The sequence below is a fragment of the Plasmodium sp. gorilla clade G2 genome (genome assembly GCF_900097015.1).
Source record: "Plasmodium sp. gorilla clade G2 genome assembly, contig: PADLG01_00_35, whole genome shotgun sequence".
NCBI classification, from domain to species: domain Eukaryota; phylum Apicomplexa; class Aconoidasida; order Haemosporida; family Plasmodiidae; genus Plasmodium; species Plasmodium adleri (nom. inval.).
Genome location: NW_021628884.1, coordinates 1 through 15,360, shown reverse-complemented (window position 1 = coordinate 15,360; position 15,360 = coordinate 1). Strand labels below are relative to the sequence as shown.

Below are 15,360 nucleotides of genomic sequence, written 5' to 3'. Positions count from 1 at the left end.
ATATCTTTGTTTTCTTTATATAAATTAAAATGTAGATATTTTTTTTTTTTTTTGAGTTCACTTTTTTTTTTTTTATATGATTGATATTATCTAAGAAGTTATTATCATTTAGGTTGTTATCACATATTACTTTTGAGGTTATATATGCATTATTAATATCATTATTTTTTTTCTCATTTAAATTACAATTCATATTATCATTTTGATTTGTATGTTTTGTATGTAATATTTCTATTTTTTCATATTCATCATTATCTAGTTTTCTTTTTTTCCCATGAGTAATATTAATAGAATCATCATAAATATGAGAAGTGCTAATATTTATTTTATCCTTCATATTATGATCATATGTTTTATATTATTATTATCACTGATATATGATTCACTTATTTCTTGTGAATAATCTAATTTTTTTTTTGTTTATCTTATCAAAATGTTGATTTATAATATATTCCATTTCTTCCGTTTTATTAAAACGCGATTTTTTATAAGTTCCTTTTAATTTTTTAAAAATTGAAGGCAATATACATTTAAGACAATTTAATGAAGGATATACCTGAATAGCATTTATATTTTTATTATTAGATGATAGAAAAGATGTATTTATATGATTTAAGCTATCAATTATATTATGATTTAATAATATATTTCCATGTGATATAACTTGATCTATGTTATTAAAATTTTTTGTCTCTGTTAATAAAAATGGATAATATTGTTTTATAATTTTATGAATATTTTTTCTAATAATTTTTTTTTTCTCTTCTACATTTTTATTGTCATAAATATCATGATTGTTGTCAATTTTTATATTACAAAAAAATATATCATCTAAATTTGTTAGAAGACAATATGGAATTGTATGAATACTTGCATTATTTTTGTTACTACAAATTTGTTCTTTTAATATATCATTTTGTTTTTCATCATTTTTGCATTTTTCATTTTTTTCATTATATTCCTTATTATCATCTGGATCAATAACATTTTGTTGTGTCTCATTTTCATTTTTTAATTGATAAATTTCATAAAGGATATTTAAAAACTGGGAGAACACGTTTTTATTATATTCACTCAAATAATGTGAAAGGATATCAAAATGTTCCCCTTTATTTGTAATATTATATATTATATTAGCATTTTCGTTTTTCTCATTTTCTTCAAGAATATTTTTAATTATATTTTTATCTATAACATTATTTAAATGAAGAATCTCATTTTTCTTTGTTATTTCATGAACATGAAAATCTTCATAAATTGTTTTTATTTTCCCATAAATACCTTCTAATTGATTAACATCCTTTCGAATTAAATAATCAATTCCGTGATTTTTTATAGAAGATACATTCATTTATATAAATACAATTCAAAAAAAAAAAAAAAAATAAAATAAAATAAAAATAAAATATATAAATAAATTATAATATATATATATATATATATTAATATATTAAATAAAAGTTCAATGAACAAAATTAAAAATGATTTTTTTTTTTTTTTTTTTTTTATATCTTATAGAACATAATTTTTAATTTATTATGTAAAAAAAGGCAACAATAAAAAAGAGAGAAAAATTTATAATATATATATATATATATATATATATATATATGTATTTATTTATTTGTAACCTTTTTATTTTTACTATTTCAATTTGAAAAATGGTAATATTATTTTAAAAAGAAAAAAAGAGAGGGAGTTCAAACAATAAAATGTATACTTATAAAATATCATTTTATAGACCCCTATATATATAAAATATTTTTATAATTTTATTTTATGTCATTTTTAATCTTCTATATAATACTTATTGTGCTTAAAATACTTAAGAATAATAAGTGAGAATAAATGTGAATAAATGAGAATAGTCCATTTTAACCATTGAGCATATCAATAAATAGGTAAAATAAATAAATATATATATATATATATATATATATTTATTTATTTATATATTAATTATAGAAGAGAACATTAAAAAATGAAAAAAAAATTATTGAATTAACTATGAAAGGTTTATTTTACCACTAAGGCACAAAATATTATACAACACATTCTTATTATATTTCATATCAAGTATACAAAATATATATATGTATATATATAATATAATATGTAAAGGTATATATTTTTTTTTTATATATTTTAAAAATTTTTGTAACATCTTAAAAATTATAAGTCTATTAAATAATTCTTATTAATGTTAAAAAAATATTTATATTTCAAATATAAATATAACTGAATACACCATTCAACCCTTAAGTTCTATTTATTAATTAAAGAATAAAATAAAAAATTATAACCAAAGAAAAAAAATCATTATCGTATTTTCCATTTGTTTTATATATACAACATATTAGGTATATGCTTTTCTTTGAAATTTGAAATATATAAATATATATTATTAGAACTATTCATAAAATTATTAGAATTTTTTTTTTTTTTGAAATAAGAAAAATAAATAAATATATATTCAAATAAAATGAATTTTTTTTTTTTTTTTTTTAATATATTAATTTTTCTCGTAATTATAAAATAAATTGTGCACACATATTTATAACTAAATAAATATATATATATAATATATTATATATCCCTTCGAATATTTTCTTTTTTGTAAGTTTTTATGTTATTCTAAAAATTGAGTTAAGATAATTGCAATAAAGTAACATATGATAAGAATCCTTTTCTTTTCCTTCTTTTTTTTTTTTTTTTTTTTTAATTAACTTTAATATATTTTCTAAATTTTATAATACATAAAAGGAGAAAAAATATATAATTCCCATTTATTATTTGTGATTAGATGAATAATTAAATATATATATATATATTATTTAATATGATATAATTTATTTTTTCTAATATCTTAGAAAAATAAATATTAAAATTTTTGTCTTAGTCTTTATTTTTGTTTTTGTCTTTGTGTTTATTTTTTTTTTTTTTTTGATTGTAATTGTCATATTATATATTTTTAAATAATGTTACTTATAAAATGAACAAAATATGGAATATCACTTTTTGTCTTCTCTTCCATTATTTGTGTATAATTAAAAACAATGTGTCGACTAATGATATTACGAAGGAAGATAAACATAATTTAAGACATCGTTTAGGAATTGATAATTTTAATATAAAAGCAGAAAACAATACATGTGAAAGGGAAAATGGTAAAAAAGGAAGTGAAGCTTCTGAAAAAGAAACAAAGGAAAAAAATTCTTCAAATAGTGATGAATCATCTATTAATGATAATGATAATACCTTACCAAGTGAAGAACAAATGGATACAAATTTAGATATACGAGATAAAACACATAATGAAAAATTAAATGAATCATCTATTACAAAAGAAAGAACTGAAGAAAATAATTCTTATGATGATGATGATAATATTATAGAATGTCGTTATCCTGAAGAACTTGTGGGTGAAAAGGAAAATCGTCAAAATTCTTTTGATTTACGATCTAATACACTTTTAAGAGATATACTAATTACACCTAAGTGTGATAATCCTCATAGTGATTATTCTAATCATGATGGAATAATAGAGAAACATGAAACTTCAAAAATAACTTCCCTTAATGCTCCTCCAAGTTCTAAATGTGATAAGAAAGATGTTTCTATAGATGCTGTAAGTGAAGATGAAGATCCTTCTGAGTCATCAAGTGATTCATTACAAGTAGACAATAATAATAGTACTCATTTGGATGGACATGAAAGTAATTCTGGATCTTTGCAATTAACATACGAGGGACACCATGATGGAAATGATGGAAATGATGGAGTACATGGAGCAACAGAAGATAGAAAAAAAGCAAGACCAGATAAAATAAAAGAACTTAATCAAGAATGTGTGGAATGTCTTCATGATATAACAATGGATAAGGTTGAGCGACCTGAAAAAAATGCAGAATCTGATGATGGTGACGAAACAGATGAAGTAACTTATGATGAAAATGATGATTCCAGTTTTGCTAATAAAGCAGAACATGAAACAAATGATAATCACGATTACTCCTTATCAACTATTTATATTTTGAATGGACACTCTGATGAAAAAAAAAGTAACATGAAAAATATTGGTTTAAATAATTTTAAAGATATTTCAATACCTACAATGGAGGAAGAAAAGAGTGTATCCAAAATGGAGGATGTAAAAGAAGAAGAAAATAATTATTATAAATATAAAAAAAATATATTAAAGGGAACGAAAAAAGAGAGTGGAAAAGTATATGATCTATATGATTATATATTAGATTGGGTATTTGGTCCTATGAAAATTACCGAAACAAATATTTCTAAAGAAAATGATTCTTTAGAATTAAAACAAAAGAAGTCATGGGATGGAACTAATATATTTAGTGAAAATGAAAATTTGAATGAAGATACAGAAGAAGACGACGACGAAGAAGAAGATATAAATTATGTTGAACAATTAAACGAGATTCAAGGTGAAATACCGGAAGACGAAGATGAAGAGGAAAATGAAGAAAATATTGAAGAAGAGGAGGATTTGGATCACCACAAAATGTTGAATGAAAGCAAAATACATGATATAGAAAAAAAAAATAAAAATGTAGAAAAAAATATTATAAGAAAAGATATAAAAACAACTAAATATACAGTTATGCACCTTGAAAAATATAATAATATTAAGAAAGAAGCTGAAAATTTTTTTAAAACTATAATATATTTATTTAGTGATAATAACTTATAGATACATTAAAAGGATTAGTTAAAAATATGATTTATCTTTTTCAAAAATATTAATAAATATATATATATATATATATATATATATATATATATGTGATGATAATAACAAAGTAATGTGTTTACATAATGAACACTTAAAATAACATATGATTATAAAAAATATATGATTTTTTAAAAAAAATTATATATTATATAATTATTTAATATAATATGCAAAAAGAAAATTTCACCTTTATTAGTCAAACGCTGATGTTTTTATTTATATATTTTTTTTTTTTTTTTTTTTGTATTTAATTATTTTTTCTGTATTTCTCTTAATAATTTTTTAATGTATATATAAATATAGAATATTCACAAAACAATAAAATAAATAATAATAAATATATATTTTCAATATTTGATGCATTCTATTATTTTAAAAACATATTTTTAACTTTTTACATATCGAATAAAATATAAATTTTTACTATTAATATATATATATGTATTAGTTATTAATGCATATATAAAAAAAGAAAAATAAGAAAAGGATATGCAAGTTCCTTTAAATGGTAATGAGGTTGTTGAATAATATCTTTACTCTAAAGGTACTTAAAATATTACAGTAACTGATATATTTATAAATATATAAATTTAAGTTATGGGAATAATTATGTATGTGATATTAAATGTGCCTTCCATTATATTATTCCTTATTTTTTTTGAAAAAATAGTGTCATGTGAAACAGAATATTTCATTATATAAATGTATATATAGTTGTAAAAGTATATGTTTTATATGCCAGTTTTATTTATTAAAATTAAATTTTGTTCTAACATTTTCTTATATATTATATAGAATATATAAAAGGTGATTTTTAAATGTTTTAATACAATATATATATGTATATATATATTTTTTTTTTTTTTTTTTATTTGAAAACATTTGTACTATATATATTAAATATAATATCATGTATGAACATTTTTTTATAATAATATGCAAAAGTATTTTATTTTGTTCTTTTGATTTTTCTAAAATTTATACATTAAAATGTGTTCACATTAATTCACAAATGTTTTCTAGTATGTCTAATAATTGTGTCAAAAAAAATATATATATATATATATATATAATAAATAATGTTTCATTCATATTAATAGATTAATTTTATTTTAAAATATGCACATAAGTCGTAAATTAGGAATGATATATTAATTAAAAAAAATAAATATTAATAAATAAATAATAGTTGTATATGCATGATAAATAACTACAATATATTTATATATTGCACTATATACATTTTTGATACATCTTAAAAATACATAATTTTATTTCATACAAATGGCACACAAGTAATTCAGAAAAATGTAATATTTTCCATTTATAAATACAATATACATATATTTATATATTTATTATTTTTTGTAGTTGCAAAATTTACTTACACATAATTGGTTGTAAATCAAAATATATATATATATTTTTTTTTGTATATTATTTATTTGGAAATAGGAACATTTTGAATCATAATTTGCACAAATGTGCAAAAAAAAAAAAAAAAAAGTATAATTATAAAAGTTAAAAGAGAAAATATTATTTTTGTAGCAAAAAAAAAAAAAATATATACATATATTTATTTTTCTATAATACAAATAAGTACAATTAAACGTTTTCTTGTATGATTAAAAAATTTTAACTTTTTATTTTCATATTTATTAAATTTTGTTCTAAACTTTTCATAAAATATCATAATACAATGAATAGAATTTTGTCTCTTACATTTTATTTATTTTTTTTATATTTGTATATATATAAAACATATGGAAAACTTAAAAATACACATAACGAATTATCAGATATCAATGGAATAAAATATTATTTAAGAAACGGATTACATAATGAAAAAAATAGTAAGGGACAAAAATATGAAGATTTAGAAGAAGAAAAAGAAGGTGAAAATGATGATGAAGAAGATTTCAATAGTGAAGAAAGGAATAAGGATCAAGAAAATGAAGTAATAGAAGGTCAAGAAGAACAAGCTGGTTCTAGCGGTTCTGGTGAACAAGAAGAAAAAGCTGGTTCTAGTGGTTCTGGAGAACAAGAAGAAAAAGCTGGTTCCTCTGGTTCTGGTGAACAAGAAGAAAAAGCTGGTTCTAGCGGTTCTGGTGAACAAGAAGAAAAAGCTGGTTCTAGCGGTTCTGGTGAACAAGAAGAAAAAGCTGGTTCTAGCGGTTCTGGTGAACAAGAAGAAAAAGCTGGTTCCTCTGGTTCTGGTGAACAAGAAGAAAAAGCTGGTTCCTCTGGTTCTGGTGAACAAGAAGAAAAAGCTGGTTCCTCTGGTTCTGGAGAACAAGAAGAAAAAGCCGGTTCCTCTGGTTCTGGTGAACAAGAAGAAAAAGCCGGTTCCTCTGGTTCTGGTGAACAAGAAGAAAAAGCTGGTTCCTCTGGTTCTGGAGAACAAGAAGAAAAAGCCGGTTCCTCTGGTTCTGGTGAACAAGAAGAAAAAGCTGGTTCCTCTGGTTCTGGAGAACAAGAAGAAAAAGCCGGTTCCTCTGGTTCTGGTGAACAAGAAGAAAAGGCTGGTTCTAGCGGTTCTGGTGAACAAGAAGAAAAAGCCGGTTCCTCTGGTTCTGGTGAACAAGAAGAAAAAGCTGGTTCCTCTGGTTCTGGTGAACAAGAAGAAAAAGCCGGTTCCTCTGGTTCTGGTGAACAAGATGAAAAAGCTGGTTCCTCTGGTTCTGGTGAACAAGAAGAAAAAGCCGGTTCCTCTGGTTCTGGTGAACAAGAAGAAAAAGCTGGTTCCTCTGGTTCTGGTGAACAAGAAGAAAAAGCCGGTTCCTCTGGTTCTGGTGAACAAGAAGAAAAAGCCGGTTCCTCTGGTTCTGGTGAACAAGAAGAAAAAGCTGGTTCTAGCGGTTCTGGAGAACAAGAAGAAAAAGCCGGTTCCTCTGGTTCTGGTGAACAAGAAGAAAAAGCTGGTTCTAGCGGTTCTGGTGAACAAGAAGAAAAAGCTGGTTCCTCTGGTTCTGGAGAACAAGAAGAAAAAGCCGGTTCCTCTGGTTCTGGTGAACAAGAAGAAAAGGCTGGTTCCTCTGGTTCTGGAGAACAAGAAGAAAAAGCCGGTTCCTCTGGTTCTGGTGAACAAGAAGAAGATGATATGGGTGAAGAACATGAAGGTACAGAACATACAAATAATAATGGAATAGGTAGTATACAACGAAGTGATACTAATGTTAATGATCCACATTCTCATAATAACAAAAAAAAAAATAAAAATAATAAATCAAAAAAAGGTGCATTGAATGTTTTATTTAGAATATGATTCCTGCACTAAAGTCAATTAGTATAATAAAGGTTTTTGTAAAGATATATTTGGACCTTTTAATTAAAAAGTATAATTATTTGTGTATTTAATATATTAATGATAAATATTCTTAATTTTTATTAATATTATGTTTATAATAATATAAAAAATATATTTTATATAAAGATAATTTTTCCTTTTGTCTATTTTTAGAAAAAAATACATGTGAGTTAATTTTTTAGTATTTTTTTCTTAATCTTAAAAATTTGTATAGTAATTTAAAGGGAAAAATGATATATATATATATATATATATATATTTATGTATTATTAATATAAATGTATTTTATATATATTAATTTGTAAAAATATTAAATTTGATTAATAAAATATATGTAAAATGATGAAAATTTATAAATATATTATGTGAATGTATGCTACATGTATATTTTACTTTTTTTTTAAGTTTTTTTTTTTTTTTTTTTTTTTAAAATATAAATATCTTATTTATATTTAATATTGCTATTATCAAAAGATAAATATATATTAATGTGATAATTGAATGTGTACTTTTTTTTTGTTTTTTTTGTTTTTTATTTAAGAACGAATATATAATATAAATTAAAATTTATAAAAATTTTATTAATTGATCCTTTGTTTCAAAAAAGAAAAAAAATTTAATAATAATAAATGATAAATTATAAAACATATATATATATATATTTAATTTTAATAAATATTTATTATATAAAAAATTCAAGTCAAACAAAATATATTATATTTTGTAGGATGTATTAATATGAGACAGAATATAAATAAAAATTTTATTAAATTTATCGGAAAAATAAAAAATAAAAAGAAAGTAAAATAAAATATTTATAATATATTTTATATAATTATGAATGCATAATTTAATTCATGATAAATATTCAATAAATATCTATATTGTGTCGCTAGAAAAACATTAGGAAAGTCTGGGGAAATACGTATTATTTTATATCAATAGCAGTTCTTGAAGGGACTAAAATACGTATATATATATATATATATATATATTTTTGAAATATAAAGTTCTAAATAAATTTATCCTTTTTATTATTATATATGGAAAAACTATTCATAATATTATATCAAAAATATAATAAAAAAGACACCGTTTTATTATATTATATTTTCCTAAATAAAAACATAATTATTTGTTCCATTTTTGAAAAGAACTTTTTTAGACACTTATGAAAAATGTATATAATGGTGCTAATATATATATATATATATATATTGTGAATTTATATATATAGTATGATTTGAATAATCATAGTAACAATATGGTAATATGAATAATTTTATTTTATACAACCTTTATAGTATAAAATATTATTATTAAAATATGATTCTAATATATGACAGGAAAAAAAAAAAAAAAAATATTTATGTATTGAATTCTGTATATATAAAAAATTTTCAAATAAACACTTGAACATATTATTATATTTATTTTTTATTTTTTTTTTTTAAAGGATAACAGGGGGAAAAAAATAATAAAAACAAAAAAAAAAAAAAAAATGTGCACACGTTTTATCTACATAATATATATTAATATATTTTTATTTATTTATTTTTTTTTTTTTTAAATACTCAATTCGATATATATATTTTTTTTATAAATTGTCTTTTAAAAAAAAAATAATAATAATAAATATAAAAAATATTTTTATATTCATATATAATATTTATATATTATATTGAAAATACCATATATATATATGTATGCATTTATATAATATTATATGTACTAAACTATCATATATATAAATATTATATGTATATATATTTTTTGTAGAATTAATCTTTCCTGTTTTTCCATAAAAAAAAAAATTTAATTTATAATTCAAACACTTATATATGGAAAATGTTGTCGAATGATATTATTTTGTACTTAGAAAGTTGTGGAAATAAATGGAAAATCGAATATTTTTTATTTTCTTAAGATATGGACAATAAGGAAGACACAACTATTATTTTTAAAAGAAATATATGTGCATTATGTGATAACAGAAAAACGATTTTTCTTTTTATTTTTCCACAATATGAATAATTAAATTTTTATTTGTTTTTTGTTTTTGTTTATTTTATATATTTTTATTTTATTTTATTTTTTTATTTTTAATTTAATTTTTTTTTTTGTTATTAACTTGTTAGTAGAATTTTATATAAATTTTGTTCCAATCAGTAAAAAATTATATTAACCATTTTTAAGAATTCTTTACATTTTTAAATATTTTCTGTTTTAATAGAATAATACATTTTTAAATTTTGAATATAATTCTCCATAATTTTCTTAACATATTTTTTTTGGAAGTTAATTCTTGAATAGTATAATTTGTTAAATAAATAAATAAACAAAAAGATATAAATATATATATAATATTTATTGAAGACGCTTTATACTTTACAATTTCCACTTAATAATATTTTGTTTTCTTCTTATTTCATTAAACAATTATAATAGTATTATCATTTTGAACATATTTTTTAAATATCAAAATGAGAAACCTTTTCCATATTACCATTTACTTAGTTACACTTAATTTATTTATATTGGAAATAAGTGGAAAGACTAACACAAATGACAATAGAAATAAACGAATTTCTGGTCCTAAATTAAGGGGTAATGTTGTAAGTAATATAAACCTCCGATCAGATAAGAAAGGTAAAATTATAAGAGGGTCGAATGATCAACTTAATAAAAACTTTGAAGATGTTTTAGAACAAAGCGAAAAATCACTTGTTTCAGAAAATGGTCATAGTGGATTACATATAGATGATAGCCCTAAAGAAACTATTTTTATTCAAGAAAATAATAAAGGTCAAATTCATTCTGAGTTAAATCCTGAATCATCAAAAGATAATAAAGATTTAAATGATAATGATTCAAAAGATAAATCCAGTGATATAATTTCAGGAGATAATAAATCAAATAAAAGAGAAAGTCATTTTGAAACCTCATCAGATTTAGAATTACTTGAAAATTCTTCACAAGATAATTTAGAAAATGAGACAATTTCAACAGAACCTTTTCCTAATCAAAAACATAAAGGCCTACAACAAGAAGAAAATGAGGAACCTTTAGAGCCCCTTCCTACACAAATATATAATGATTATAGTGAAGAAAATTCAGAACCTTTTCCTAAACAAGAGCATAAAAATGTAGACAATCATAATGAAAAAAACACATTTCATGAAAGTGTTTCTGTAAATATTAATCAAGAAAATTCGAAACCACAGTCATTCGATGAAACTTTAAATATAAATTCAAAAAAATTAGAAGATCAATTGGATTTACATGAACATGATAACTCAGAACGTTTAAAAGATGAAGAAATAGGAAATGAGTCACATGTTCATGAAAATTTATCAGTACCAAATTATTCAATAGATCAAATATTAAATCAACCTGAACAAGTATCAAATGATCAAGAACAATTGCATAATCAAAAGCAAAAGGTTGAAGAAAAATCAAATTATCATATATCTTCGGTAGATTTAAAAGAACCAACAAATGAAGATATTTTACCAAATCAGAATATATTAGAAAATATAAAACAAAATGAATCAGAAATAAATCATGTGCATGAACATGTACTACCAAAAGAGAATACAATAGACAAACTTGATAATCAAAAGGAACACATCGATGAATTACAACATAATGTAAATGTATTACAAGAAAATAACATAAATGATCACCTATTAGAAACTAAAAGAGAAACCTAATATTGAATCGTTTGAACCTAAGAATATAGATTTAGAAAGTGTTCTTCCTGAAAATGTTGAAAAAGACGAAAAACTAGTTGATGTATCTTCTCCTAAACATTTAAATCACGAATCGTTTGAAGTAAAAACAAGTGAACCTGAACATAAAGAAGTTGTATCTGAAAAAAGTGTCCACGAAACTGTGGAAAATGAAGAATCTGTATCTGAAGAAAGCAACCCTGAACCAGCTGAAAAAGAAGAAAATAATCATGAAGAAGTTAATGAGGAAGAAATTTTAAATGAACAAAATAATCAAGAATCAGTTGAAAGTAAATTAGTTGATAATGGAGAAGGTGCTTTTGAAGGAGCTCGTCATGAATTTTCAGCAGAAAAAAATGATTCTGAATTAAATGAAAATGAATTTGTTGAATCGGAAAAAAGAGAACCTGAACCAGCTGAAAATGAAGGAAAAAATCATGAAGAAGTTCATCAGGAAGAAATTTTAGATGAACAAAATAATCAAGAATCAGGTGAAAGTAAATTAGTTGATAATGAAGATGTTTTTGAAGAAGCTCATCATGAATTTTCATCTGAAAAAGGTAACGCTGAACTAAATGAAAATGAATTTGTTGAATCTGACAAAAGTGTATCTGAACCTGCTGAACATGAAGAAGTTGTATCTGAAGAAAGCAAACCTGAAGAATCTGAATATGAAGAAAGTAGTAATGAAGAAGCTCATCAGGAAGAAATTGTACCTGAACAAAATAATCAAGAATCAGATGAAAGTAAATTAGTTGATAATGAAGAAGTTGGATTTGAAAAAGTTCATCATGAAGAATTTTCATCTGAAAAAAATGACTCTGAATTAAATGAAAACGAATTTATTGAATCAGAAAAAAGTGTATCTGAACCAGCTGAACATGTAGAAATTGTATCGGAACAAAGTAATAACGAGCCAGCTGAACATGTTCAAATTGTATCTGAACAAAGTAATAAGGAACCAGCTGAAAACGAAGCTGTACCAGTTCCTTCAAAACCATTTGAGGAATTCGAAAAGGTGGATTTTCAACCTAAAATTGTAGACCTTCAAATAATTGAACCTAATGTTGTTAATTCACAACCAAGTCCACAAGAACCAGTTGAACCAACATTTGTCAAAATTGAAAAAGTTCCTTCAGAAGAAAATAAACATGGAAATGTTGATCCTGAAGTAGAAGAAAAAGCAAATGTATCTGAAGTTGTTGAAGAAGAACAAAATCCACAAGAATCAGTCGAAGAAATACCCGTGAAAAAAGATGAAAGTGAAGTAGTTCATCCTGAAATAATAGAAATTGAAAAAATAGAACCTGAACATGAATTTGAAGACATTCCAGTAGATGAGGATGAATTTGAAGAGGTTCAAACTGAACAATTGGATTTAGAACATAACAATGTTGATTCAGAAATATTAAAAGTTGAAGAAATTCCTTCAGAGCCACATGAAAATGCAGTCACTAATCTAGAAGTTCTTGAAATTGACGAAGTTTTTCCTGAACCAAATAAAGATAAAGAAGTTCAAGAAAATAATGAACATGGTAAAAATGGAAATGTACAAAATGAAATAGTAGAAGTCGAAAAATTACATCCAGAAGAAGATAAAAATAAAAATGTACAACATGAAATGGTAGAGGTTGAAGAAGTTGTTCCAGAAAAAGTTGAAATTGAAGTACCATCACAATCAAATAACAATGAAAATATTGAATCTATAAAACCAAAAGAAAAAAATAATGAACTTAGTGTTGTTGAAGAAAAGGCAATTTCACAAGAACCCGTTGAACCTACATTAAATGAAAATGAAAAAGTTACTCCTAAACCATCTGGAGGTGAATCTACTAAACCAGATATTGTTCAAATTAAAATAGTACAAGAAAATGAATCAAATAAAAAGGAAACACCAGTAGTAGATCATTCAAAACATGTAGAAGAAAGTATACAAGATGATGACAATGATGAAGAAGATGATGATGATAATATAGATTTTGAAGGATTATCAAGAAAAGATGATGAAAAGGATTCATCAAATAAAAACAAAAACAAATCATCTTTTATAACATATATATCTACAAAAAAATTTAAAAAAGTATCTCAAACTATTGTAAGTGTTATGATTAATGCATATGATGGTGTTATTCAGGTTGTAAGTACAATAAAAGGAATAGCAAAAGATATAGTAATATTTTTCCAAAACATATAAATAGTTAAAAAAAAAAATAATAAAATAAAAAAAAAAAAAAAAAAAAAAAAAAAAAAAAATTAATTATTTAGTTAATAAATTATATGAAATCATATATAATTTTTTTTTTCTTCAAAAATGTATAAAATATAAAATTTCTCTTATGAAACTACTTTTAAGGAAAAATAAATTAGTCAGGTTATTACATGTAAATATATATATATATAATGTTGGAGAAAAAAAAAATATATATATTTTTTTTATAATTTGCACATTTATCCACTATATATTTTTGAGTATATAAAATGAAATATTACTTTTATATAAAAAATTTTTACCCTTCCATAAATAAATATAAGTTGTAAAAATTATTTTTTTTTTTATAAAAATATTTATATAGTATAATAACCAAAGTGTTTAAAGTTCCATAATTTATATTTTATAATATATTAAAAAAAAAAAAAAAAAATTAATTATAAAATAAAATCATTTATATTTATTTAAATTTTTTTTATTATGTAGTTTTAGTAGACTATTTTAATATTTGTAGTATAGATTAAAATGACCAAATTTCAATTCAAAATTTAATACAAAGATATAATTGTATTATTGTATATATATATGTTTTTCTTTTTTTTTTAAATTAATGCATTTTTTAGTATTATTTTTTTATATAATTTAAATGAAATATGTTGTATAATCAATATTAAATTATTTTAAGTAAATATTTATATATATTTTAAAATGAACAAATTTTTTTAAATATAATAAAGACATTTCTATTAGCCATTTAAAAAAAAAAAATTTTTTTTTTTTTTTTTTTTTTTAATATTATTATAATGATAATAATTAAAAAAAGAAAAAAAAAAACAATAATTTTGTTTTTTTTAAATGAAAGTAATGGTATTAAATTATTTCTTTTGGAGAAAAAAGGAAAATTTTATTTGCACACATTATTACGTCTAAATCCATTTTATTTTTAGGAACGATAAAAGGAAATTAAATTAAAAGAAACATTTTTAAAGAAAGTAATAGAATTAATTAAAAAATAAAAAACAAGATACTGAATTAAAAATTAGTTTTTTTTTTTTTTTTTTTTTTTTTTTTTTTATATTATATATATTAATTAATGTTGTAAAAAATAAAAATAACTTTTAATTAATATATTTTTTTTTTTGACATTTTTTAATTAATAAAAATTTTCATAATTAAATAATATTAAATAAACATATATAATAATTTTCTTATTTTGTTTTTGATTAAAAATTTTAATATTCATTAATTATAAAAAATGAAAAGCTTTATAAATATTACTCTTTCATTATTTTTGTTACATTTATATATTTATATAAATGATGTTGCTAGTAAAGAGGTTGTAAAAAAAAGTAATCAT

The 15,360-nt window shown here is 21.4% G+C and overlaps 4 protein-coding genes and 1 pseudogene across 5 annotated transcripts; 3 read left to right on the top strand and 2 right to left on the bottom strand.

Moving 5' to 3' along the window:
- Positions 1–130: 130 nt before the first annotated feature.
- Positions 131–337, bottom strand: PADL01_0026300 (annotated as a pseudogene). The gene has a single exon. A coding segment is annotated over exon 1 (207 nt).
- Positions 338–382: 45 nt separating this feature from the next.
- On the bottom strand, positions 383–1,351 carry PADL01_0026200 (U2 snRNA/tRNA pseudouridine synthase,putative; the record flags this gene model as incomplete). The annotated part of the gene is made up of 1 exon (XM_028680496.1): positions 383–1,351. The coding sequence occupies one exon, from the start codon at positions 1,349–1,351 to the stop codon at positions 383–385; it is 969 nt and encodes a 322-aa protein (XP_028541274.1).
- A 1,641-nt stretch (positions 1,352–2,992) lies between these two features.
- Positions 2,993–4,714, top strand: PADL01_0026100 (probable protein, unknown function; the record flags this gene model as incomplete). The annotated part of the gene is made up of 1 exon (XM_028680495.1): positions 2,993–4,714. One exon carries the CDS (start codon positions 2,993–2,995, stop codon positions 4,712–4,714), a length of 1,722 nt encoding a protein of 573 aa, XP_028541273.1.
- Positions 4,715–6,455: 1,741 nt separating this feature from the next.
- Positions 6,456–8,021, top strand: PADL01_0026000 (Hypotetical protein; the record flags this gene model as incomplete). The annotated part of the gene is made up of 1 exon (XM_028680494.1): positions 6,456–8,021. The coding sequence occupies one exon, from the start codon at positions 6,456–6,458 to the stop codon at positions 8,019–8,021; it is 1,566 nt and encodes a 521-aa protein (XP_028541272.1).
- A 2,525-nt stretch (positions 8,022–10,546) lies between these two features.
- Positions 10,547–13,988, top strand: PADL01_0025900 (glutamate-rich protein, putative; the record flags this gene model as incomplete). The annotated part of the gene is made up of 2 exons (XM_028680493.1): positions 10,547–11,713; positions 11,757–13,988. The coding sequence occupies 2 exons, from the start codon at positions 10,547–10,549 to the stop codon at positions 13,986–13,988; spliced, it is 3,399 nt and encodes a 1,132-aa protein (XP_028541271.1).
- Positions 13,989–15,360: the final 1,372 nt, after the last annotated feature.